Source organism: Eumetopias jubatus, unplaced genomic scaffold, assembly GCF_037043125.1.
Source record: "Eumetopias jubatus isolate StellerSeaLion01/CBP00866 unplaced genomic scaffold, mEumJub1_p1.0 scaffold_1, whole genome shotgun sequence".
Taxonomy (NCBI): Eukaryota; Metazoa; Chordata; class Mammalia; order Carnivora; family Otariidae; genus Eumetopias; species Eumetopias jubatus.
In genome coordinates, this window is record NW_028274807.1 from 67,439,360 (window position 1) to 67,466,897 (window position 27,538).

At 51.3% G+C, this 27,538-nt stretch overlaps 1 protein-coding gene across 1 annotated transcript in view; it reads right to left on the bottom strand.

Annotated features, from left to right (window-relative positions):
* Window positions 1–27,538, bottom strand: part of ADCY5 (adenylate cyclase 5) — a 149,822-nt gene that overhangs the window by 46,468 nt on the left and 75,816 nt on the right. Inside the window, exons 2-3 of the mRNA XM_028091306.2 lie at window positions 15,750–15,899; window positions 11,107–11,228 (exon numbers count right to left, since the gene is read on the bottom strand). Of these exons, the coding sequence (XP_027947107.1) occupies window positions 11,107–11,228; window positions 15,750–15,899 (272 nt within the window). The remainder of the gene's footprint in view (window positions 1–11,106; window positions 11,229–15,749; window positions 15,900–27,538) is intronic.

A 27,538-nucleotide genomic window follows, 5' to 3' on the forward strand; every position in this document is an offset into this window, starting at 1 on the left:
GGTCAGAATCCTCCTTTTACAGGGGAGAAAACGGAGGCACAGAGAAGACACATCATGTGCCCAAGGCCACACGGGCAACCTGGCTTCATGGCCCAGGAGTTGACCCAATAAATATTAAGCTGGTGGCCCCAGAGCCATCTTAAGTGAATACAAGCATAATGCAGGGGTCTGGCATTGTAAACGGGGCAGAGAGAGGTGGAAGGGCACGTATGGGCCACCAGGACTCCATCAAGAGAGGGCACACTCAGTAGCTGCCTGCCAGCTCACACAAGGGAAGGTGCAAACAGACAAGCCAAATGAGGGGAAAGAAGAAAAGCTGAGGAGGAGGAGGAGGAGGAGAAGGAGGAGTGGAGAGGAGAGATGTTGCCCCGGCAGGCCACAGGACTCAGGAAAGAAGACAAACTTCTCCTGAGTGGGCACCTCGGCGGGCAGGGGCGCAAAGATGCAAAGCAGTCAGGAGTCTCCATCAGACCTCCATTGATGCCTGGGGTCTGACTGGGCAGACGGGCTCAGCACCCCGCCCGAGGGGACTGCATGGCGTCTGCATGCTGGGTTAGAAGAGCAGGTGAGGGGAGGCTGCCACGCCCCAGATGCTGATCTCAGCTCCCGAACTAACTAGGTGCAGCCCCCTCCCCACCCACCTGCCACCTCTCCGCCTGTCAGTCTTGCAGGCAACTGGCCCACTCCACTTAGGAACAAGAGAAAGTTCTCCCCCAGTGTATGTAAAAGCACCACCATATAGTTGTTCTGGAAATTCTTCTTTAACTCTCAGGAAACCAAAGCTAGTTCAGGTTGGGGTCAAAATCCACGGCTCCAGAGTTAAGAAAGATTCCTTCAGCTAGAGTCAGTATCTCTAATGCAAAGCCAGCAGATATCAGGCCCAGCGGCTATTCTATGCTAAGTCCAAAGTTACACAGCGGAAGCCTGGCTTTGGGGGCTGGTGAGACCCCGAAATCCCTGAACCCAGCTGGGCAGGATGACTACTGGGTCCAGTAACCCATGGCACCGGGCTGAGGAGAAAGAGGGGGAGGAAGGAGACACACGAGTGTGGAGCAGGGGCCGGGGCGGGGGGGAGAGTCTGGGACTCCATCGAGAGGGGGCACACTCAGCAGCTGTGACCTCACTGAGCTGTGACCCCACACCTGCTGAGCTCACCTAGCCAGTCAGGAGGGCCCACCTCTCTCGGCCATGGCTGCCTGTGGGTAGGCCTGCCATCATTCTCCTTCTCCACAGGGGACCTCGCTGGGCCTTAGGACACTTTCCCCCACAGCTGCTTTTGTCCCGCTAGACCAGTGGTTCTTAGACTTGGGGTCTGTTGGAAATACCCAGAGCATTTATAAGAGTGGTCCCAGAGCCCCACGCCCAGAGATTCCGGCTTAATTAGTCTGAGGTAGGGCTCTGCTATTGATTGCGTGCACTTGCCCAGTTTTGTTTTATTTTCAGCTTCCCTGGTGGTTCTGATATGCAGCCGGGGTTGAGAACCACTGCACTCGCTTAAATGTCACCTCAAGGAGACTTCTATCACCCTATTTGAATCTACAGCCCCTCCCATGTCGGCCTGCCTTCCCTGCATGGTCTTCTCCATTGCGCGTTCCGCTCCGTACGGGAGTCCTGCTGTTGTTTGTGTTACCCTTCTGCTGCTGTTGATTTCTTCCCGCTGGAAAGTAAAGTCCTTGAGGGAGGGGTTGTGGCCTATTCCATTCACTGCTACGTCCCAGCTACCAGCACAATGTCTGGCACACGGAGTAACTGTTCAATAAAATGTGCCACCGGGTGACTGACCGAGGACAGTCACATCCACGTGCCCTCTGCCCTATCCGCCCCCCCGCCCCCCCAGGCCACAGGAGCCGCCTCTATTAGCTTCCCAGGGCGGCCACAGCAAAGCGCTATAGACAGGGTGGCTTAGAGCCACAGAAATGTATTCTCTCACAGTCCTGGAGGCTCGAGGTCTGAAATCCAGGTGTCGGCAGGGCCATCCTGCCTCTGACACTCTGGGCAGAAGCCTTCCTGGCCGCTCCCTAGTTGCTGGTGGTGGCTGTCCACCCTTGGCATTCCCGCGTTGCAGCTGTGTTACTCCAGTCTCGGCTTCTGACCTCACGCGGTGTGGTCCCCGTGTATCTGGGTCTTTATACAGCATTTTCCTCTTCTTATGAGGGCACCACTTATATTGGATTAGGGGCCCACCCTATTCCAGCATCTTAACCTGATTCCATCTGCAAAGACCCTATTTCCACATTCACAAGGACCAGGGGGCAGGACTTCAACATATCTTTTAAGGGGACACAGTTCAAACCAGGAGCAGTGCCTAATGTGTATTTGTTGAATGGAAGAGAATATTCATACTTTCAAAGCAAGCAAGAGGCAAGACCAGTCACTCTAGCAGCTCTTCCTTCGACCCCATGGGGCCTCTTGGGGTCCCAAGCTAAGTCACCTGAGACAGGAGCCTGTGGGGCCCAGGGCCTGGGGCCAGCAGCGTTCACAGGACAGACAGCAGAACGGTTACAGAGGCCATGAGCAGCTTCCTGGTCCATGCCAGCAGGCGTGGGAAACAACGCTGGTGTGTGAAGGGCCGCTGGGTGGCTGAGAAAGCCAGAGCCTCCCTCCAACCTGCTGGGATCTACTCCTCGTGGCCCCTCCTGGGGTTTTCAACAGCTGCTGAGGAGTCAGGGAGGACGAGCTCCTGGCGGACGAGCTGGTGGTGAACCGGGGCAGCCAGCCAGCTGGAGAGGAGTGGCTCAGAGCAGGGCTCAGAGCAAGTTGCTATGTCGTGCCAGGGTTTGGACAGGGTCTCTGAAGCCCCACCTCTGAACCCCTGCAGCCTCTCCTACACATTTATGGAAATTCGGCCACCTCCACATTCCCCCCACCTCCTGTCACAGGTGAAGTCACACTCCTCTGATATTGCCGCAGGGGGAGGATTTTGCTCGGCGGCGGTCACTCCGGGAGCTCCTCTGTTTTTGAGGTTTACCCAACTGCACACTGTCTGTTCCCCCGGCCAAGGTTTCCTGATTGGCTCTGGGGTGATCCTGAAGGCCATTTTCCAACCACGCCGGGCCCAGACATGCAGTGAGGTCTTCAGTCATCCATCAGCTCCCACGTGAGAGCTCATCTTGGCACCGCGATGGGGCCCTCGTGGGGGCGTGCAGACGCCGGGCCGGCTCTCCAGCCTAACCGCCCGCCATCCCCCGCTTCTCCTCCTCAGGCGAGAGCACGCAGGCGCCGATTCAGCCCAATTACCGCAACAGGCCTTTCGGGGCTCTGCCGCAGCTCAGCCCAGCTTCTCCACGCGCATTTCTGGGGAAGCGCATTTCCTCACCGTTGCTCCCTCTCGTACCAACCGGGGCTGTGACCCAACGAAGATGCTGGAGTCTGACCCTGCTCCTGAACAGAAGCCACATCCAGCAGCACGGGGGACACCCAGACGCCGAATTCTCCTCACGCTTTGCGCCTGCGTGAAGGCAGCGCCAAGGCACGGCTCCTCGGACCTGCACTTCTGGGCACTGCACACACAGGGGACTCAAGAAATGCTGAGAGGCAAACTGTCTGTCGAGGCGGGCCCAGGAGGGGCGGGGGAGGGGGGTAGGTGCGGCTGGAGAGACCGAGGTCATTGGGCAGGGGCAGGAAGGGAGTATGGCAAGGTCTCAGGGAGCCTAGCGGGAGCTGAAGGTCTTAGGGAAGCAGGGCTGGAAGTGCCCTGGAGGCCCCCAGCAGCATAGCCTGGGGAGGCCCCGGCCAGAGAGGAAGAGTCTACCCCCTGCAGCGTGCCCCCCATTTGCTCCAAACCATACAAGCTGGGGAGAGTCTTGGGTTCAGGCCCCTCGTAGGATAAAGGAGGAGCAGGGGGTCATAGTGCTAGGTGAACAGCGCAGTCAGGTTGCTCATACCAATATCTGGCTGACAGCGGACACCATATGACTGGGCATTTTCCAAGCGGGGTTGTGAAACAATTAGAGCAGGGCGTATGGACAAGGAACAGCCAGAGAACGTTCTGAGGGACAGGCTGGGAGAGGCAAAGGCCAATGACAGAATGCTGAACACGCTGCATGTAAATACGGATTCTACCCTGGACAGCCATGCCCTCTCCACTCTCATGGCAACGGGCCACCTTCCTTCAGAATGTGGAAGGGCCCTGCAACCGGCTTCACTGTCACGATTGGGTCCAGCGGGTCTAGGGTCAACATATGTCCTAGAATCCCTGTTGTCAGCCTCGGGGCCTCCTGTAGGCCCCATTCCAACCCCTGATCCCCTGATCTTGTTTCTGCCCACCAAATCCTACTCGCACCACCCAGACGACGGACCTCCCTTCACACTTACAGACTTTATGCTTACAAAGCCTTACAAGAGCTGGGGAAACGCAGCCCAAAGGGGAAGCCCAAGAAGGGGGGACAGGACCGTACCGAGACCAAGCAATAGTCAGTGACCTCTCAGTGATAAGTACGTGGTGCTTTCTGTTGTCTTCTCTGTATTGTTAGCTCCTAATTTTTTTAAAAATATTTTATTTATTCATTTGAGGGACAGGGAGAGAGAGCACACAAGCAGGGGGAGGGGCAGAGGGAGAGGGAGAAGCAGGCTTCCCGCGGAGCAAGGAGCCTGATGCGGGGCTCGATCCCAGGACTCTGGGATCATGACCTGAGCCGAAGGCAGAGCTTAACAACTGAGCCACCAAGGTGCCCCTGTTAGCTCCTACTTTTCTATAAAGAATACACATCCTTTGTAGGATAAAAAAGGTTGAAAACTAATTACATTCTTCTAGGATCTGATTTTAGCCCTTCTATCTTCGTGATGTCTTTTCTGACTTACCCAACCCAGGATAATCCTTCTTATTCTGAATTCTTATTAGGATCAGAATTTCAAAGGCATAGCCTGACACGTTCAACAGGTCAGTGTCTCTTCACCCTAACTTCTCTCTCTTCCCATCTACCCCAGGGCCCCCAATTTTGAGTCCAAAGTGCTAAAATAATGAGTCCTAGCTGGCTGCTGGCTCCATTCCCCACTGATCCCCATTTGGTGTCCAAGGACAAACTCAGGTCTCTTGTGAAGACCCACCTCCACGCAAGGAAGTGAAGAAACTAAACCGCATGCATGGTTGGTGGAAAGGCAAAAAGGCGAGTTGCTATGGAAAACACTGTGGGCTTCCTTAAAAAATTAAAAACTAGGTTTATATGCCATACAATGTAGCAATTTCACTTCTACACATTTATGGAAAGAACTGAAAGCAGGGACTCAAGGAGGGATTTACACACCCATGTTCACAGCAGCATCATTCACAACAGCCAAAGGTGGTGGCCACCCAAGTGTCCATCCGCAGGTGAATGGATAAACAAGATGAGCCATACACACACCATGGAGTACTATTCAGTCTGAAAAAGGAAGGAAATCCCAGCCCACGCTACAACATGGGCGAACCTTGGGTACATTGTGCTGAGTGAAATAAGCCCTGGAAGGCTTAAGAACAAGTACTGCGTGATTCCACTTACATGAGGTACCTGGAATAGTCAAATTCACAGGCACAACGTGGAATGGCGGTCGCCAGGGGTCGGGGGAGGAGAGGAATGGCGAGCTGTTGTTTAATGGGTACAGAATTTCGGTTTCGCAAGATGAGAAAAAGTTCTGGAGATGGATGGGGGTGGTGGTTGCACAATAATATGAAAGGTTAAAATAGCCAATTTTATACTATGTATATTTTACAACCAGTAAGATAGTGAGTTAGTTAGTTCATTAAAGAGCAAAGCCCCACCCCCAGTGGCTTCCCCAGGGGGACCAGCTGGGTTATGAGGTTCCCAAGGCACCGGGCCCGGCCCGACCTCACTGCTGAGGGCTGCACAGTCCCTTGGGCGCAAGCACAGACTCTTTTCTATCTAGTCCTAGTCATACCTGGCAAAGAGTGGCAGCACAATAAATGTAGAATGACTGAGATAATAATATAAAGGCCACTTGTGTCTATAATTGGTATAGCATAGAGCTCAGAATACTTTTCTTAATATCAAGTTGGAGACAGGAATGCTAGGTTTATGGACCATCCCTTATGTGGTCGGTTGCCAGGAATACGACTGGAGGTAAACATTTTTCCTCTCTGCCCACAGGGTGCACAATCCACCCGCAGGTATCTGAGCATCGAGGACGCTGTTGCGAGGCCATTATAATTCAGAGCCATGCCTCAGCTGAGCCAGACACCAGAACGACCTGGGGAACACAGCCAAGTCCTTGACGGAGACGGGAGAGGAGATGATAACCTTAAAAGGGGGAGGTTCGGGAGAGGTCGGGGAGAGAAGGGAAAGGAGAGGGAAGGAGGGAGGAGAGGGAACCCTCCCCAGGCCCCACCAGACCCCCACTGTACAGGGATGGCTGTTACCTCATTTCCACCCCTGGGTTAGCAGCTCTTCGGCCAGGCCCCTGAGAATGAGGCTGTGATTTGAGCCAATGAGCCAAGACCCCCCGCACTCTATCATGAACTCCTCCCAGGGTCCAAACAGAGGGGGCCAGGTGAGGACCAGCACCCCCTGGAGGAGTTGGCTCTCTGGCTCTCCCCACAATCTACAACCTTTAAGAGCTAAGGGCTCTAGCATGAGGACAGGTCATTCAGGCATCGAGCTGTCTCACTCAGTATGGACCCTCTCAGGCTCAGATGTCCCCTGCCCCCTGAAACCTTTGGGGTATTGGTTACCTGACTTTGACCCTTACCTCGTACCCTGCTCCACCTCTAGAGGGGAAAGAGTCTGCAGCTACCTCTCGGGTGGGGGGCCTGGCAGGGGCCCTCCATACTCTACCTCATCTACCCTCCCAGCACCCCCGCAAGGAGTGAGTCCTAGGGCCCCTCTTATGGGCTCTGTTCCTTTGTGGCTTTTATCATAACAGAATAACTGAGTGGTAAGTTTTGTAATATCTATAGACACCCTTAAGAATGCAAAGTCCTACCCGCATCCCTCATGTGATACATTCCCAACTTACTAATTGATCCACGGTTTACTCTAGGTCTTCCTGTACAGAAAGTGAGCTTCCCAATATCAGAGACAGTGTCCCTCTTAATTCCCATTGCAATCCCTGCCTCTATAGCTAAGTGTCCCACCAGTTGGAAGCAGATGAAAACATCCACTGAATGGATGAGCCAGGGGACACCACTATTCCCATGTTACAGATGAGGAATGTGAGGCTCAGGTTAGGTGACTTGCCCGAGTTCCCATAGCTAGTAAAGGGTAGAGAGGAGTGTGACCCAGGCTGCTCAACACAGATACTCATCTTACTCCACAAGGGTGACATCTCGGCAAGGGTCACCTGGTGGCAGCTGGGTTCTGGCAGCATCTGTATGTTTACTGTACCCATGGGGATATGCTATGTCCCTCTAGGGCTGCCCCCTTCTTCCAACCTCAGTGTCCCTCCTCCCAGGCAGAGCTGCCTCTGCTGGCATGTGCTGGAGGCCTTTGTCCCAGGAATGGGGACAGCACAGCCCCCCCTCTGGCCCTCACACTGCCGGCTGCAGGAGCGGCAGGTATCTGGGGGGAGAGGACAGGCAGGAGGGCCCTCAAGCCACAGGCCTGACACCCCAGCCACAGGCCCCAGGCCCCAGCTAACCCGTCCAGCCAGAAGGGCTAAAACATCTCCATCTGTCACTATGTGTCAGACAGGAGAGGCTGGGAGCCCCAGGGGGGTCTCCAAGGGTTCCTGGGCCTCTGGCCCACCTCAGTGCATTGCCAGCGGTGGCTCAGCACCACAGCATCCGACAGGCTCCTGGCGGGTCCCAGGGGGCAACTCTTCTGTTGGGGGCCAGGAGAGGGTGAGGCCACAGAGAACAGTGGGGGTCTGCTGTCACCCCTCCCTGCCCCGGCCAAACTCTCCCCACCCATTAGTCTCTTCCCCTTCTGCAGATCCAGGCCCAGTCTGTCACACCGCAGGGTTGATTTATTTTTCTTGTGACCTTGCCCTCGGAGGGGGCTAGAGAGCAGCATGTCATCACCCTCTTTAAATATTATAACTCCGCAGAGAATTGACAAATGTGACTCATCGCCCTTCCACTCTCCAGCTAGAGAATCCCCAGGCCTTGCTTTGTTGATAGGAGTGTGATAATCATCACAATGATAGCAGTAACAACGATAATCACTGCTCCCAATTACGGAACACGTGGCCAGTGCCAGACACCATGCTAAGCGCTTCCCTCACATGTTTTCATCCGCTCTTTGCAACTCTGCTAAGTACGTATTCTTCCCATCCTCTCAGGTAGAGGAGGACACTGAGGTTCAGAGTATCAGGGCCGATCACTTGCCCTGCTCACGTGGCCAGGGGACAGCAGAGCCCGGCTGACATGGGGGCTGCCTAACCCTGGGCCCCAGGCCTAATCACTGCACCACGAGCCCGGACCCAGAGTGCATCTCTATACCATGATGCCACCCCTCCACCTACTACTCAGTCACCCGAGTCAAAGGTTCAACCCAAACAGGAGACTAAGCCTGCAATGTGTTTCCATCAAGATCTGCAGCCAGGGCTGCTAAAAGAACAAGGACCGGGCCCCCGCAGGCTATTTGCATATGATTGCTTGTGGCTGGCCTCTGATGTGTGCCAGCCACCACCAGCCTGGTGATTTCAGAGTCAGAATTATGTCTGTCTCTATGAAAAGGGTAACATCTTGATTTTTCTCTCCTTTTATCTCTTTGACAGCTGCCATTGATCTTATAGCACATCTGAAAACAGAAATACCCCCCTTGTGGCTGGGACTCTAGTTCTTGCCACATGGACATTTGGGCCACTCTGTGATTAAGGTACTGTTCTTTTAGTTACCCAAAGTCACAGCCTCTGTGGGAGTGGAAGGGTGAAGGGACATCACCCCAAGAGCGGGTCACTCCTTGTGGTAGCCGAAGAGGCCTGAGTCAGCCCCTCTGATCAAACTCCCTTGCTGGAGGGCTGGGGGCCTAAAGCAATGGAGGGGCAGGAGACGGAGGGGTGAGAGGTGCCGGGCAAAGATGCACAGGTGGCCAGATGTGTTAGCCCAGCCAGGCTGAGAACCTATGCCTTGCGTGCCAAACTGTTTCTGAGCTGTGAATTTTCTGCATGCCCTTTGTGTTCGACTTCATGCTTTAGTGGAGTCCACCAGAAGCTCTACTGAGCTGAGAACAATCAAGGAAAGCACCTTTTGTCCATGCTGTGTTTGGAACAACACCAGGGCCGGCGAGGCGGTGAAGACAGGGCCGAGAGAGAAAATCCCGGAAAGGGGGAGCTCAGGCGTTCATACGTGTTGGAACCACTTGGCTCGCACCTGAGTTTTGGGCCTCTGGGATGTGGTCTAACAGGGAAGGCTATTTCTTTGCATGTCCTAGAGTCCCCCAGATTTCAGGGGTGGCTATCAGACAGGAAAGTCCCCTGGTGGGTCCACAGTGTCTGTCTCTCTCTCTTTCTCTCTAGAAGCCAAACCTCTCTCCTCCCTCTCTTCAGAGTCTCCCCTTGGCTTGGGGGCTCCCCGAGACTCCTTCCCACAATTCTTCACATACACTCCATTCTCCTGGGCATATAAAAAAGGGCTAGTAAGACTAAGTAACAACTCTGATACCAAAAAGCTTTCTGAGGGCAGCTGTCCCACTTAACCAGCTCTAGGATCTTAGACAAATTAATCTCTGTGCCTCAGTTTCCTGTAAAATGGAGATAATAGTACTACCGACCTCTTACATGTATTCTGAGGACTCAGTGAACTTATGAAAGTATTCAGAATAGCGGTGGGTCAAAGAAGGCACTATATGAGCATAACTATTGTTGTGAGCGATTATTCCACCTCGTGGGGGCAGAGACGGGTGTGAGAATTTGGGAACCAACACATCAGCGCGACCTACCCAGTCCCGGGCCCTGCTTCCCTCTCTGAGCTCGGCTCGGCTCCTGGGCAGGCACGGGGGCTCGGCCGGCGGCAGCGGCGACACTCTCCCTGCCTGACAGTGGAGCATGCGTGGGCTTCAGGGGGATGGGGTACCCCAAAAACTGAGGACAAAAGTGTTGTTCAGTAACCTTTTTCTCCCAAAGGCTTAGAGTCTATTTTGGACAGGACACATGGGCAGAACCAACAGTCTTGGATTCCGGGGCACACTTGGGGACTGGGCAATTCTGCCTAAATTCTGACGGTTTCTACAAGAAAACACAGTGCCCTCCCTCCCCACCCCCACGGCCTTCAGCCTTGCCTTGAGTGGATGTATGTTAGTGTGTGCATGTACGTGCATGCACCACAATTTATATTATTCCATTTAATCGCTTTATGAAAATTCAGCCCAAGCTTCCAAAGGGTTCCCTCTCCACTGGCCTTAGAAGATTTGTGGGTCCTAGGAAAACCTGCCCAGGGAGAAAGTCATTCTCTCGAAGGCAGACACAGCCTCTCCCTTTCGGGGCATATGCGAGGATTACTGGGCTCTCCGGGAGCCATGCTGGATGAAGGCCACTGCATCGCTCCATGTCCCCATGGAGCTCCTAAGCAGATTTTGCACTCTATTAGGCTACATCTGTTTGCACGTCCCTGCTGTCAGCAGCTTCTGTCTAGAGAAACGGCAAATGTGCAGTAAAAGGGGCATGGGCTTTGGGGCAAGCCGACCAGGATGCACCCCAGCTTTACCGCTCCTGGCTGAGTGACCCTGGGGGGCGGGTCTTAGCCATTCTGAGCTCAGTCTCTAAACAAGGGATGCTGATAAGGGTGCCCACACTGCAGTGTGGTCAGGAGGATTGACAACAAGGTAGGCAATGCCTAGTACAGTGCCTGGCACACACTGGCGGAGAAGGCATGGAAGCTGCTAGATGATGATGAAGACTGAGATGATGATAGCGACATGTGACTCCCCAGTCTGCTTTCTATCTCCCTTGCTAGGCTAGGAGTTTCCCCGACAGCTGGTGCTATTGCTTTCTCCTTTCTCCTCCTTCCTTCTCTAGCTTCTCCCTGGGGCCTCCCCTCCCATCCCTCGATAATAATTCACTTCACCAACCTCGAGGGTGCCATGCGGCCGGGGTGCCCCAGACAACACCTACCCCAAAGCCACAGGCCACCCTGTCGGGCTGTGCTCCCTTGGGAGGGGAGCACGGGGTGGGGTTGTCGTCTCCCTGGGGGATCAGTCCTCTCGCCCTGCCCTCGCCCCCCAGCCTCACTCCTACCTCACGTTGTCATGTTTCTGGATGTAAATCTTATGGAACATCATATCCTCCTGCTTGGCATTGATGTCTGCTTTCATCTCCATGGCAACATGACGGGGGAGGACAGACAGCAGGAGCCGCTCCTGGGGAGAGAAGCACACACTTTCATCACAGCTCCCTCCACCTGCCTGGCGATCCCCTTCCCTCCCCAGGCCGACTCCTCCGCACCTGGGCCCCCCACCTACAGGGCCCTGGGGAACCCCACAGGCTGGCCTGAAATTTGAGGAGCTAACACTTATGTGAGGGTGGGACTAGCATCATGCCCCCAGGGCTACTTGAACCCTTCTTCCTGGGAGACCACCTGGGTTGTCTGTCTTGGGGAAGAGCACGCCTGGTGAACCTATAGTACTGAGCCCCCTGGAATCCTGGATGTCACCTGAGACCATGTGTGACCGCGGGCAAATGACTGAACCTGTCTGAGCCTCAGCGTCCTCCTCTTTAAACAGTGGTAGAGCTGTTGAGAGCATTACGTGAGATTCACTCAATTAGTCACCACACATGTACTGAGCACCTGCCATGTTCTGGGCATCATGCTGGGGGCCCCAAGTTACAACTGTGGGACAGGCAAGGTTTCTCCTCCACAAAGCTCCCAGTCTCGTGGGGGTACGGGGTATGACGGGGCACTGCGCAGGGGTGCCTGGCCTCGGCTGGAGAGAATGGGGTGGTCAGGGAGGGCTTCATGGGGACCAGAAGGATGAGGTTGGGGGTGCTCCATTTCCATGTAGGGGACAGGAGCCCGGAGAGAGGGAAAGCACACGGACTCTGAGAACCCGAGAGAAGCGAAGACCTGTTGAAGAGGAGGTGGGAGAGAAGCAAGGAGAGGGTCCAGGGCCACGCTGTGGAGGGGAGGACCCCGACCTTCCCTCCCTTCCGCCTTCTCCCCCTGGGCCAGCCTGCTGCAAGAGGTCCAGCTGCTTCAGGAATGGGCGACCTTGCCCTGTGCCCTGACAGCCCACCACCCACACCAGGCGCTCTGCCGGGCTGGCTCACAGACTTCTCCCACCTGGGGTGGCTTCGCCCTGGCTGGCCCAGGCCTCCTCATTCTCCCTTCTCTCGCCTGCTAGATGCCGGGCCATCACCTGGGGGGCCGTAAGACTCTGCTCCTGTATCTTTCTGGTTTCTCTCCCTCCTCCTGCGCGCCACACAGCACATCCCCACCTCTCTCCTCTTTCCGCTCACTCTCGCCCCTATGAGCGTGGTTCCCGCCAGCACCTCTGCCCGTCACCTCCTACTCCAGGCTCCTGAGTCTCCAGCTGCCCCCTGGATGACTGGCCACTGCCACCTTGACACCACACCCCAAGCCCTGCTCACCTTCCCAGGTTTCCATTCCCCAGTGGCTCTTCAAGTTCCCTGCTTTGGCCCACGTCACCCCCCTTCTCCTGGTCACGAGGTCAACACCCCACCCACGTAACTGCTTTTACTCTTTGGAACCTCCCCTCTGAGATTCACCCCTGTCCCCTGGCGCCAGGCCCTGTCCAGCTCTGACCCAGTCCCGGGGGTGTGGAATCTCGTCCTCCCTGTTCCTTGTCCACCTCCGCTGCCTGGACAAAGTTCTCACCTGACTGTGGGATTCTGGCCCCCTGTATGGCCCCAGTCTCTCCAGTACATTGCCCTTGTCATGACACTCCCCGACTCAAAGCCACCAAAGCTTCCCTGGGTTCCACCAGCCACATCAAATGTGCATTCTTCTGGACCCAGTGAGCCCATGCCTCTTTATTTTGCATGACAACCCCATTCTACCCGCCCCCTTCCCATGCCTGGCCTGCTCCTGCCAACCCGGGCCTGGCTGCCAACCTTATCCTTCCGAAGCCCTTCTACCACCCCAACCTCTGGTTCTCCCAGGTCTGGGCCTCCTCCAGGTCCCATCCAGTGACCAGCGCAGTCCCTGCAGCGGCTTCTGTGTCCCAGCCTGCTGTCTCTGATCCACCTTCCACACTGCAAGCCAGTGAGTGATCTTTCTAAAACATACACCTGACCCCATCGCTGCCCTGCCTAAAACCCTCCTATGCTTCCCGAAGCTTCCAGAACCAGCCCACAAGCCCAGCCTGGCCTCAAGATTTCCACAGTCTGGCCACCCCCCCCTGCACCCAGCACACCCTGAGCTCTGTTCCAGATACAGTGAACCATGGGACACTTCCCAAGCTCCTGGCAGTGTTTCCTTGCCTTCACACACAAGCTCCCCAGCTAGAAGCACCATCCTCACATACTGCCGGAACCCTCCTTCAGGGCTCCCCCCTGAAGGTTCTGGGGGGGGTAGGGTCCTGGCTCTGGCGGTGGCATCCCCTCACCACTCAGGGCCTTCCTTCCGAGTCCTTGATTTCTCGGCGCGTCGTGGTCTGTTAACAGGGTCTCCCTGTAGTGCATGCAGTGAGACACCCCCACGGACGGAGCTGTGTCATGCTCAGCTCCACAGCTGACAGCCTCGGGCCTGGAAAACACTGCTAACCCACTGAAGGTGCTCTCTGCGGGTTAGCTTGGTCTCCCTGAGCATCGGTGGACATGGCCTTCCGTGGCTATTTACTGAACTCTCAGTAAGCAGTTCTTGGTGACAGAAACGCAAACTAAAAAACAATTCTGTGGAAACACAGCACAGCTGGGGGCAAGTGCACTATATACGGTGATATCCATGAGAGCCGTATTCATAACCGTTGGCCCGTATTCATAACCACTTCTGGGGCTGAGGGTCAGAGGTGTGGGTGTGGATGGCTGGAGAACAGTTCTGAGTCCCACCAGCAGGGGGCACCTCGGAGTGCCCCCACCCCGCTCCCCCGCCCAAAGACCCAAGAGCAGCACCTTCTGCATAGGGCGAGGGAGGCCCAAGAGCTACTGGGAGCCTTTCTCCAGGAAGCACATCTCCCCTCCCTGCTATCTTGGCTCAGAACATGGTAAAGCAAATGGATTTTCTCCCCGAAATCCCTGTGGGTTTGCTGGAATGTCCAGCCTGTCCAGGCCAGTGCAAGTAAACTGTAATGAGCTGTAAAATAAGCATTTTACTGGAGAAGGAACAAGGCCCAGGAGTGACAGGGGACACTCCCTGACACAAAAAGGGAAGGACGGTACGCTGATCTCCGGCGAGAGATGCCAGGGCCTGAACTGGGACAAGAGAGGGGGCTCCTGAGGCACAGAGGGGCTTAGGGTAGGGTGCAGAAGGGCGCCAAGCTTGTCAGAAAGACAGTGGGAAGACTCGGGGACACCACTGAGCATGGGGTTCGCTCAAGAGCGAGACCAGGAGTTCAGACAGGGCCAAAAGAATGCCTAGGGCAAGCCAGGCCTCCGACTGGACCGCATGAGCTGGGGACCTGGCCAGACACAAGGGCCACAGCAACAGCGCTGGGCAGGAAGCAGGGACAGGCCAGGCGGCGACTGGGCTGGGAGGGGGTGTGCGGTGCTGGAGAGACACTGAAGAGCCTCACCCCCTTGCCCAGCCACGCCGACATGGCCAGCCCGTGTCATGTAACTCCTCAGGAGGCATCCAGATGGAGTCAGAGACCCTCTCACACTGTGGCCAGACCGCTGTGCCCTTGAGGTGTCCACAGCATGCACTCTGGACAAGCGAGGAGGGTGCAGGGGACTAGTGCTGGCTAGGCCTTTGTCTTCCTTGTCCCCAAGCTCAAAGGCAGCAGGACTCCACTCATGTTTGTTGGGTAGACGTGAACGTAAGAAGAGAGGAGAACCTTTTTTGGAGTAACTTCATCTCTAAGAGCCACACCTAGTCCAAGTCGAGTAGGGGCCCCGTCACCCTACTGACCTGTCCACAGTCTCCTTGGGGTCACACAGCCCCATCTCTGGGGCTCCTATCTGTGAGCTATTCAGCTCCAGCCTGTCCCAGAGGCCCCAGACCCCATCTGGTTCACACGCAGGAGAGGGCACAATGGTCCTGAACCCCAAACAGGATGCCGGGCAGCCAGGGAGGGAACCCTGACACAGCCCTCCGTCCTTGCCCTGCCCCGGCCCACGAGAGCACACGGGGGCAGCTCCTCCTGCCCCAGTGCTCCCTGCGAGAAACCCTCCGAGTCTGGGGCCCCTGTGAACCAGCTTACTTCCCCGCCCAAACGTTCTCTGAGAGTGAGGTTTAGGGTGAGACAGGACCATCAGCCTTTCTCTGAACCAACCAAACCCCAGAACTCGGCACAGGGCAAGTGCCTAGTGAGGGTGTCCCAGGGGCTGACAGCTCTACCTCTTCTCCTCTCTCCTGGGGAGCACCTTAATCCCAGATGGGAATGCTGAAGCTCTCGCCACTCCCAACTCATCAGCACTGGGGAGGGGGGAGGGGGGAGGGGGGAGGCTGGAGGGCCCTCCCTGCTGCCCAGGGTCTGGGTTGTTTGGCTTGTTTGGCTTGTTTGAGCCCACAGGTGAACACTGAGGAGGCAGTAGGCAAGCGCTGGGGTAGAGCTTTCTCCAAAGTCTCCATAGAGCATTTCCACAGAGCCAGAAATGCTAGGCTCCCTCCAGGGAAAACATTCCCTTCTGGCTGGGTCCCTGCCCAGGGAGGTGGGGCTGGGCAGCTACAAGGAGCACAGTTGGTGGGGTGGCCGGCAGCTGGGCTGAGGCAAATCTGGAGCCTCCGCTCCCTGTAGCCACGCAAGGGCAGGAGGGCCACTCACCTGTTGCTGGTTCTCCCGTTGTGAGTGGAGTCGTGCCTGGATGCACTCCCGGGTCTCCTGGAAGGCCTGTCTCTGGGAGACCTCAGCTGGGTAGTGGGTGCAGACACCCACGATGTTGGTGCAGGAGAAAATGAGGACATTGGAGACAAGCTGCAGAGGGACAGATGAAGACACGGAGCTCAGGCCCGGAGTGGGCACCAGTCACTAGAGCCCCAACCCTGGCCCCTGGAGCCCCCAGCCCCCAGGTTAACACACATACACCCACCTGCAAGCAAACCAATGCCAGGGACACCCGCCCCTCGCTGGCCACAGGGAGTAGCCAAGCATAATAGGTCAGTCTCTCTGACGGCCTCAAAGGCCAGAGCTTGGCAGGTCTGTGACAGGTTGTGGCCCTACGGAACTGAGTCTCTGAATAATCATACTGTGCATGCCCATGGCCCCAGAGACGAAAACGTTCGGCATACTGGTGAGGCTGTGAGGGAGCTGTGTACGCGTTGGGATGGCAGGGGCATGGCAAGGAAGGTTCCATAAGGGTCACGGGATTTCATTTTTTGAAAGTGTGATAGAGTCCAGCATCGGACTTCTCCCTTTTGCAGAGAAGCCTGAGATGATTATTTTTGTATTAGCTTACTATTCCCCAGGATCAACTGCAAAGAAGCAAGCAGTTGCTGGCTACCCATGAGATAGCCAGCACTGTGCCGAGTCCCCTGAGGGCTGAGAGAAGGATAAGGTCCCTGGCCAGCAGGGGTCAGTGTCAACAGCGGGTCCCTGCTCCTCTTCCTGGACTTCCATTCCTTCTCTGCACCAGCACTGAAGCCCCCTGACAAGTCCGGCATACCAGCTGGTGAGTAGCCACCGTCGCCCTCTGCTCTGCACTCACGCCCTTCTCCTTGTCGACAGAGATGTGTGTGTGGAAAAATACTACTGCGTCTCAGGTCGCAGGGACAAGGCTGGAACTCTTTGGAAAGGAGTATTTACTGAAAAGCTAAGGGAAAACAGAACACAACACTACACACTCCACAAAAGCAAGTTTACACGGCACATTTCATATCCTGGCCAAGGAGCTGTTGAGACAAACTTTTTCTTGGCAGGTGCAGCTCCTGGGATATCTGGGTAAACTGACGCCAGTCCTGCCCTTGCCTCAGGCCACACAAAACAGAAGCCACGCAAAGATGTTCAGGTTTCTAGGACTCCATCACTCCCTCCCAAAACTTAATTCTTAGTCTCAAAGACAGAAGGGAACCCCGATTGACCCCCGGCACCTTCTGCTGTAACTCCTGAAGCCTTCTGAGACTTCAGCACCTGGCAGCAACCTGGCAGACAGCCCCCCACACTCTTCTTCCAGGGACCTCTTTGTCTCTGGAACCTAGAGACTCTGAATCAGGTCTGCGTTCCACCTGAAGGCCTACCCCACCCCGGTATGACCTCCACCCAGGGTCCTCAGCCAGCCTAGGCCTGGAGGCCATGTGGGCCCCATGCTGGATGTGGTGCCATGCTTCCCTGGAGATATCCTGTATAGGATATACACGGATATACCGTGACTGTCCCAATCCATGAACAGAAAGAGACTTTGTCTTTCCCATCCCAAAGTCCTGCTCTCTCCTTGGTTGCACAATAAATTCTGGTTTCCTGGCCAAAGGACACTGTGAGTTCCCCTCAAGCACCTCCAGGATACCTTCCAGATGCTTCCCGGATGTGCCTCCAGGGAAAGGTCAAACTCAGATTACCAGCTCCACCAACTCTAATGATGACTCATAACTCCCCCAAACCTCACTCCAACCCCATCCACCTCAGAATTGTCATTTCATGTAAAAACATGGCAGAGAAAAACACAACCTACTCATCATAAGGAAAGAAAACCCCTGCTCTACCAAGCTTACAATCCAGGTGAAGAGATAAGGGGTCAAGACTGACAGAGAACCAGCAATAGGAAGCAGAAACAGCCTCACACCACCCAAGAGAGAGAGGAGGAAATCATGGGGAGGCAAGAGAAGAACTCCTGGGCAGGCCAGGGCACACTGGCCCTGTGGCTGGGCGCATAGTTGGCAAGTCTGGCAGGCATGGGAAACGGTATACCCAGAAAGAGTATCCATGACACTCAGGTTTGTGAGGTACTCAGGGTCCCTGAATAAATAACTCAGGCTCTATGATCCTGAGGGGAAGTCCACAGAGAAGATGGAGCTGCAAAGGCAGACCAGAGCCAGACTGAAGGGGCATTAGAATGTCAGGTTGCGGAGGCCTGGCACAATCCTTATACAACAAGAGCATGAAGGACTATTGAAGGAAAGAACAGCAGGATGAGCAGACAGCTTCAGGAAGACTCATCGGGGCAGGAGTAGTGTAGGGAGTACGAGACAGGTCAGGAGGCTGCCACTGAAGCCCAAAGACCTACATGAGGCCGGGGGCCAGGCAAGGCAGAGCTGACTCAGAAGGAAGAGCCCCAAAGACCAGGGGGATAAGATTCAGAAAGAAAAAGACTGTGGCCTACAGTAGTAACCAATGTGAGTGACCAATGTGACAAGCCTCCAGGAAGCCACTGGGGCCCACTGAGAGAGAGGTGAGGAGAGAGAATGAGATGAGGAGGTGAAGGCTGAAGGAGCAATCTTCAGGGAATGCTGGAGAATGTTCTAGTTAGGGGATATATTTTGAAAAGAGAGGAAGGTGCCAGATGACTAAAAACAGGAAAAACTGGGAAGGAAAAGATAAGGAGCTACCCTCAGATAGGATAACGTATCATGATAATGCAACATGGCCAAGTGGGGTTTATCCCAGGAATGGAAGGCTGGTTCAACTTTGAAAAATCAATGTAATTCACCATATTAACAGACTGAATAGAAAAACCATATGGTTATTTCAATAGTTACTGAAAAAGTGTATGAAAAAATTCAACATCAAGGCAAGATTAAAAAAGAAAAATTCAACAAATTAGGAATGGAAGAGACACTCCTCAAACTGATCAATGGCATATACAAAAACCTACAGCTAACATCATACTTAATAGTGAAAGACTGAATGTTTCTGTTAAGACCAGGAACAAAGCAAGGTCGACCCCTTCCTCTCTTTTATTCAGCATGGTACTGGAAGTTCTAGACTACACAATAAGACAAGAAAAACGAAATAAAAGGCATACAGATTGGAAAGGAAAAAATAAAACTGTCTTTTTGTCACCTACATGCAGATGACGTGTAGAAAATCCCCCCAAATTCTGCAAAACAGCTACCAGAATTAATAAGCAAGTTTAGAAATACAAGAATACAAGATCACAGGATACTAGTTCAATATATGAAAAGCAACTGTATTTCTATATGTAAGCAATAAATAATCTGACATGAAATTTTTTAAAGTACCATTTAAATTATCACCAAAGCTATGAAATATTTGTGTATAAACCTAACAAAAAACACACACACCTGTTCGCTGAATACTATAAAACACTGATGAGAGAGAAGAAAAGACCTGAATAAATGGAGAGGTATACCATATTCACATATTTGGAAAATTCAATATTGTTCAGATGTCAATTCTCTCCAAACTGATGTATAGATGCAACACAATCATAATCAAAATCCAAGCAGGAGTTTTAGAAAGATATTAACAAGCTGAGTCTATGATTTATATGAAAAAGCAAAATAACTAGAATAGCCAAAATTAGTTTGAAAAAGATGAACCAGTTGGAAGACTCCTACTACTCAATCTCAAGACTTACTATAAAGCTACAGTAATTAAGACAGTGCAGTACTGGCATAAGGATAGAAATACAGATCAATCGAATAAAGTTGAGAGTCCAGAAATAAACCCTTCCATTTATGATTAGTTGATATTTGACAACGGTACCAAGATAATTGAATGGAGAAAGAATATTCTTTTCAGCAAATGATGCTAGGATAACTTGATAACTACATGTAAAATAGTGAAGTTGGATCCCCTACCTCACACCATATATAAAATTAACTCAAAGTGGATCAGAGACTTCAATGTAAGAGCTATAGCAATAAAACTCAGAAGAAAACATAAAAGTAAATCTTCATGACCTGGGATTAAGCAATGACTTCTTAGTTATGACACGAAAAGCACAAATGACCAAAAAAATAAATAAATAAATTACACTTCATCAAAATTAAAAACTTTTGCTCTTTGAAAGGCACCAAGAAAGTAGAAAGAAAACCATCAATGGGAGAAAATATCTGTAAATCATAGATCATACTTTTATTTTTTTGCAAATATATAAAGGCAACTAAAGAAAGGACAATCTTTTCAACAAATGGTGCCAGAAAATTTGGCTATGCATATGACTAACTCAAACCTCACAAAATACATAAAAATTTACTCAAAATGGTTCATAGGCCCAAATGCAAAACCTGAAACTGTTAAACTTTCATAAGAAAACATAGGACTTTGGGTTAGGCAGAGATTTCTCATATACATCAGAAAAATCATGATCCAATAAAGAAATGATAAACTGAGGAGCGCCTGGGTGGCTCAGTCGTTCAGCATCTGCCTTCAGCTCAGGTCACGATCCCAGGGTCCTGGGATCGAGGCCCGCATCGGGCTCCCTGCTTAGCTGGAAGCCTGCTTCTCCCTCTCCCACTCCCCCTGCTTGTGTTCCCTCTCTCGCTGTGTCTCTCTCTGTCAAATAAATAAATAAAATCTTTTTAAAAAAATAAGAAATGATAAAGTGATAAATTAGACATCATCAAAAATAAGAACATTTGTCTTCCAAAGACACTGTTAAGGTAACAAAAACACAAGCCACAGAATGGGAAAAATTATTTGTAAATCACGTATCTGATAAAAAGACTTGTACCCAGAATTCATAAAGAACTCTCAAAAGTCAACAATAAGAAAACAACCCACTTTTTAAAAGAGCAAAAGAGGGGTGCCTGGGTGGCTCAGATGGTTAAGCATCTGCCTTCAGCTCAGGTCATGATCCCAGGGTCCTGGAATTGAGCCCCACATCGGGCTCCCTGCTCAGCGGGGAGGCTGCTTCTCCCTTTCCCTCTGCCTCTGCCTCTCCCCCTGCTTGTGCTCTCTCTGCCTCTCTCTCTCTCTCTCAAATGAATAAATAAAATCTTTTTTAAAAAACAGAGCAAAAGATCTGAATAGATAATCATCAAAGATACAAAGATGCTGAAAATCATTAGCCATGGGGAAATGCAAATTTTTAGAAACAATGAGACGCTACTCAGCACTATTAGAGCAGCTAAAATAAAATAACAAAATAAAAAGAAAGAAGAACTGCCAACACCAGTACTGGTAGGAAGGTGGACCACCTAGAACCCTCACACCTTGCTACGAGAAGTAAAACATGGTAGAGCCACTTAAGAAAACAGTTTGGCAATCTCTCATAAAGTTAAACACATACTTACCCTATGACCAGCAACCTCACTCCTAGATATTTGCCCAAATGAAATGAGAAGTTATGTTCACCCTAAAATCTGTGCCAGAATGTTTACGGAGTATTATTCATCTCTAAAATGGAGTGATCTAGTGGTAACACACACCAACGTGGACGAGCCTCAAATACAGGATGCTGAGTGAAGGGTGCCACACTCGAAAGGCCATACGATTGCATTTACATGGCATTCTGGAAAAGGCAAAACTACGGGGACTGCAAACAGACCAGGGGTTGCCAGGGAGAGGCTGACTGCAAGGGGGAGCAGAAGAAATCTTTCTGGGTGACAGAACTGTCCCCTATCTTCACTGCGGTCGTGATTACACATCTGTATGCCTCTGTCAAACCCATAGAACTGTATACTAGTAAGGGTGAATTCTACTGCTTGTAAATTAGACTTCAAAAAAAAAAAAAAAAAGAACAGGAGTAAGATGTGGGAGGGACTAAAAGAGAGAATGTGAATGCCAGCCAGACTGAGAAAAAGCAGCCTTTCCTCTCGCTGAGGCCAGAAAGAGGGGCCAGAGTCTATTTCGGGACATGACCCCCAAGGTAATTATCAACTGGCCGCTGGAGCACCTCAGTCCTAATCCTCCTGGCCTCTCCTGCTGTAATCGGACTCCTACTGCAGCCAGAAGGCCAATAGCAACAGACGGTGCAAATCCAGGTAAAATGATGCCCAGTAACCCAATAGGGGTCCAAACGGCTTTGCTGAGCTTAGTGTGTCTCCGTGTTCCCCTCTCTCATTCACTAAACACAAAACGGGGTGAGCAGTTACAGGGTGCTGGAGTGTGAGACAGGGGTCTTGGGCCAGGTCACTGGGAAGGGTTTTCAGCAAATTTCACTTGAGAGTGAACAAGTAAGAGATAAATATGTTTGTTACACACACACACACACACACACACACACCACTCACCAAAAAAGTAGAAATCTGTGCCCTGGTTCTCATGGATGCTAAGGCTTCTCTGCAGACACTAATGCGGTGAATGAAGAGGAGGCATCAGTCAGCAGGGCAGCAAGGCCTAATTAAGGGTTTGTTGGTTTTCTTTGCATGGACCTCAGGGGACATATCTAAGCACAAGGAACATGTGCACAGGTGTGCGCGTGTGTGTGCGCGTGCACCTGCTCGTGCGTGCACACATACACCTACACCAGGTAGAGTAATAAGGAGACCTAACAATACAGCAAACCTCAGCCCAGGGATTCGCCTTAGTATCTGCTTTAAAACAAGCCCAGCAGATGGTGTGGGTCCAGGTGGTCTCAGGACCACACCGGGAGAAACCCTCGCTAGAGGGGAATGTTTGGAATTCTAGTCTCCGCGTGGAAACCCAGGGGAGATGCCTATGAATATTTACCAGTCTGGCAGCCGTGATGGCGGTATTTCTAAAACCCCAGCACTTTTGGAAACCCAATCTCTCGCTGCCTGCAGACGGCAGGTTTGATTTGGCCCAGGGTGAAGCTACGGTGCAGCGCCTGCACGTGGAGACTGGAAGAGGTCCCAACAGCGGGGCTTTGGCACTGCAAACAACACTGCCTCTCTGACTTTGCAGGAGGCTCCCCGGGCTTGCTACTTGCCACTCCTAGGAAAGGCAGAAGGCAAAGAGGGATGAGGAACGAACAGGTTTGGAATTGAAGGAAATGAGCTGGAGAAGACCCTCTCACAATCTGCTATCGGGCATTGGCTTCTGTCCTGGACAAGTCAGCTTGCTTCTTGCACTGCGATTCATAGGGTGTAGCTGGTGGTGGCGACAGTGGCAGAGATAAGGAATCAGAATACCCCAGGGAACCAGATTTGGTGATGGGGGGTGGGGGGTGAGGTGTTCAGTTACATGTGAATTTCGGATAAATAACAAATTTTTTCTCTAGTATAAGTATGTCCCATGCAATATTTGGAACATACTTACACTAAAAAATTATTTGTTGTTATCTGAAATTGAAATTTAACCATATTTTACCTGGCCATCCTAGGAGGGAGCCTTTTCAAACCTGCCCTCCCCCAACTCTGACAACTCTCTCCCCCTTGGCAGGGCCCCAGGACTTTGGGGGTGACCCAGCTCCTACTCTGCCCTACTCCTTCTTCTAGACCCTCCCCTACCCTCTGCGGATCCTGCACAAACAGACCACAGTGCTTTCTCTTCACATCGAAGTCTGAAATCCCCTCAATTGAGGGCAAGCCAAAGCTGGGATCTGATTTTCCAAATCCACCCATCTGGCCACAAGGGTCTAGACAACATCTGGGCTCCTGGGGGCTGAGGACCAGCTCCCCACTGCTCTGGGTATTAGGAAGAGAAGAAAGGTCCTCTCCTGGGATCCAAGCCCTAAAGACAGGCACAGCCCCTCCTGTTCTAGTCCTTTTTCTATTTGCAAACCCACAAAACTAGCAACCAAATCCCAAATAAAAGGAGCTGACATAATCCCAAATAAAAGGAGCTGACAAGCCTGACAGGAGTTTCTTCCACCTGCCCCAGATTTCATTCGTTCTAGATGGTGCCGGTGGGAAGCTCGGGGGACCTCAGTGGAATCCTATTATGATACAAAATACAATAAATCAAGGAAGGATAATCTTAAATTATATACTCTTGGAAGTCACATCAGCTTGGTTCCTTGTACACTGCACTGTGCTCAATGAGGTGTTAAATGGCTTTTTAAAAATATTACATATTTTTAACTTATTAAAAAATCATAGTGATGCCTCTTAAAAATTTGTCTCTTACAAAGAATAAAGACTGCTGTATGCTTTTTTGGTGCTCAAACCTGCATTCTCTTGGCTTAGGTGCTTTTATGATGAGATTCTCTTTCTTGGAGATAGTTGGTTTATCTCAATGGCTCTGAGCAAACAAGACCAGGCTCTCTGCTGTCTTCATTCCCATGGGGTCCTGACAGAAGGCACCCCCTCTTCTCCATTCCAGTGAGGATCCAGTTGCTCAGGGCTTGTCAATCTCTCCTGCTCTGAAAGGCTCTATGTCAGAGATCCCCATATCACATCATGACACCTCCTGCCCAAAAGCATGCCATGACTCCCTATCATCAGTAAGATAAAGCCTCGGTCTCTGCGCTGGCACTAAGACTCCACAAGCCCCATTACCGGCCATACATTCCCCTTCTCATCTCCTACCCCAACCATACGGGCTACCCACTGTCTCTGGAAAATACCAATCTATACTATGATTCTCAAAGTATAATGTTTATTTAATACAATCTCGCCGTTACTACACGCAAGGCATGAAATGTTAACCAATCAATAATTAGCATCTGCTTAATCCATTTTTAGGAAAGACAAAATAGACTAAAACGTGAAGAAAGACAAGTATCTAGGAACGATCGGGTGCATCAATTTACAGCTTTAAAACACTTCCCACACGCACTGTTGCACTGCCTCCTCACCACGTCCTTCTGAGCTAAGCAAGGCTGGGTGGCATCACCACTCTTTCGCTAATGAGGACACCAAGGCTCGAGGCAGGAGCCCTGTCCGCAGCTACACAGTACACTGACAGAGCTAAATCACAGATTCTCATTCTAAGTGCAGAGCTCATCCTACTCTACTAGACTAAGCTGTTATTTATCCCAACCTAATTTAGGCCTACTTTTGCTTTATTCTATTTAATAAAGGAACACTCGACTTTCTTTCCCTCTCGCTCCAGGTGCCCCAGGCCTTCCTCATAGATCCTGGTCACATAAAATGCTGCTGATTAGGTACCTGCTTCCAGCCACGGCCTCCAAAACTCGCTCTCTCCAAGGAACCACCACTGTGGGTGATAAAGGTCCACCCTGCACCTCGGGGAGGTCCAGCCTTTCTCTAGTACAGCTTCCCGTAATTACCTTTGCATTGAGGTATCATTTCTATGCCATACAATTCACCCTTTAGAAGTACATCATTCAGTAGTTTTTAGTGTATTCTCAAGATTGTGCAACCTCCACCATTAACTAATTCCAGAGCATTTCAACATCCCCAAAGGAAATCCCACACCCATTAATCACTGCTTATTTCCCATCTGCACCACGACCCCCAGCTCCTGTCAGCCCCTAATTTACTTTCTGTCTCGATGGATTTGCCTATGCTGGACACTTCATAGAAACAGAAGCATATAATAGGTAGCCTACTTGTCCATCTACTTTCACTTAGCAAAAGACTTTCAAGATCCATCTCTGTATCAGTTCTACATTCTTTTATGGCCAGATCATATTCCGTAGAACGGATAAACCACATTTTGTTTCTTTATCCATCAGTTACGGGCATTTGGGTTGTGTTGCTATGAATATTCATGCGCAAGCTCTTGCACAGACATATGCTTTCAGTTCTCTTGGGTATATATACGTAAGAGTGAAATTGTTAGATGTTCTAGACGGAATGTTTGTGTCCCCTCACCCCCAAATTCATACGTTAAAATCCTCACCTCCAATGAGATGGCATTAGGAGGTGGGGCTTTGGGGAGCTGATCAGGTCGTGAGGGTGAGATTAGTAAATGGGATTCATGCACTTATTAAAAGAGAACTCAGGGGCGCCTGGGTGGCTCAGCCGGTTGAGCATCTGCCTTCGGCTCAGCTCATGATCCCAGGGTCCTGGGATGGAGCCCCAAGTTGGGCTCTCTGCTCAGCGGGGAGTCTGCTTCTCCCTCTCCCTCTGCCTCTCCCCCTGCTCATGCTCTTTCTCTCTCTCAAATAAATACATAAAATCTTAAAAAAGGGGGCGGGGAGAGATCTTAGAGAGCTCCCTCTAACACCCCTTCCACCTTGTGAGGACACAGTGGGAAGACAGCCATCTATGAGCCAGGCAGTGGGTTCTCAGCGGACACTGAATCTACTGGTGCCTTGAACTTGACTTGCTAGCATCCAGAACTGTGAGAAATAAATGTCTGTTGTCTATGCCACGCAGCTTATGCTATTTTGTTATGGCAGCCCGAATGGACTAAGATGCTGGGTCACATGGTAAGTCTACATGAAACATTTTGAGGAACTGCCCAACTGTTCCAAAGTGGCTGCGCCATTTTCTACTCCAACTGGAAGTATATAGGGGTTCTGGTTCCTCACATCCTCCCCAACGCTTGTTTTTGTACATCTTTTTGATTACAGCCATCCTAGTGAGAGTAAGGCAGTATCTCATTGTGGTTTAGATTTCCTTAAATTTTAAAGCAAATAATAGTAAGTCAGAGAGTTTGTTCTGTAACTCAAATAGCTGTGCCTTTAGAGAGAGATGGTTACACCGGACATTTTATGTTTGTCATCTTTGGTTACATATTCCTAGGAAGACCCCAGATGTTGTATACACATTCAAATGAGAAACAACAGCTTTCACAGAATAGTACTCACTTGAGCAGGATATCCTCTGAATGCACGCAACAAACACTGACCCAGTACCCAGCACGGGGCACTGTTTGGGGTCTGGGAAAGCTCAGCACTGGCCACCTGGCCCCTGGCCCCCAGGACTGCAAGTCTGGTGACAGAGTCAGGCACGTGCACAGAAGAGCGGAGAGGACACGCACGCTACAGGCTTTGCAATCTGTAACTCCAAGTTAGTTTCACAGACAGTTTGCAAAAAATATGGCAGCGGAGACAACAGTCTTAATATGAGGTGTTTTCTAAATTAACAAGAAATAAGTAGAACAGAAAAATCAGTAACATAGATGAACAAGCTATTCAAAGAAGTAAAACTCCAAATGACTGACAAATGCATGACATGAAAAAAATGTAAAACCTCACTAGCAAACCAAGAAATACAAATGAAAACAATTATTTGCCTATTAAACTAGCAATGCTTTTTTCACGGTAATCATATTAGCAAGAATGCAACAGAACAGACACCTTCTATCCACCAGTGGGGATGAGAATTGGTACCACTCTCTTCGGGAAACCAATTTGGGAATATGGATGAGGAGCCTTAAAAATGTTCATACTCGGGGCGCCTGGGTGCTCAGTCGTTAAGCGTGTGCCTTCGGCTCAGGTCATGATCCCAGGGTTCTGGGATCGAGCCCCACATCGGGCTCCCTGCTCCACGGGAAGCCTGCTTCTCCCTTTCCCACTCCCCCTGCTTGTGTTCCCTCTCTCGCTGTCTCTCTCTCTGTCAAATAAATAAATAAAATCTTTAAAAAAAAATGATCATACTCTTCCCTCGTGCATTGTTGGTGGGAATGCAAACTGGTGCAGCCACTACGGAAAACAGTAAGCAGGTTCCTCAAAAAAATTAAAAATAGAAATGCCATATGATCCAGTAATTCCACTACTGACTATTTACCCCCCCAAAAAATAAAAACACGAATTCAAAAAGACATATGTGCCCCTCTGTTTATTGCAGCATCATTTACAAAAGCCAAGATATGAAAGCAACCCAAGTGTCCACGGACAGATGAATGGATAAAGAAGATGTGGTATATATCCACAATGGAATATTACTCCCCCATAAAAA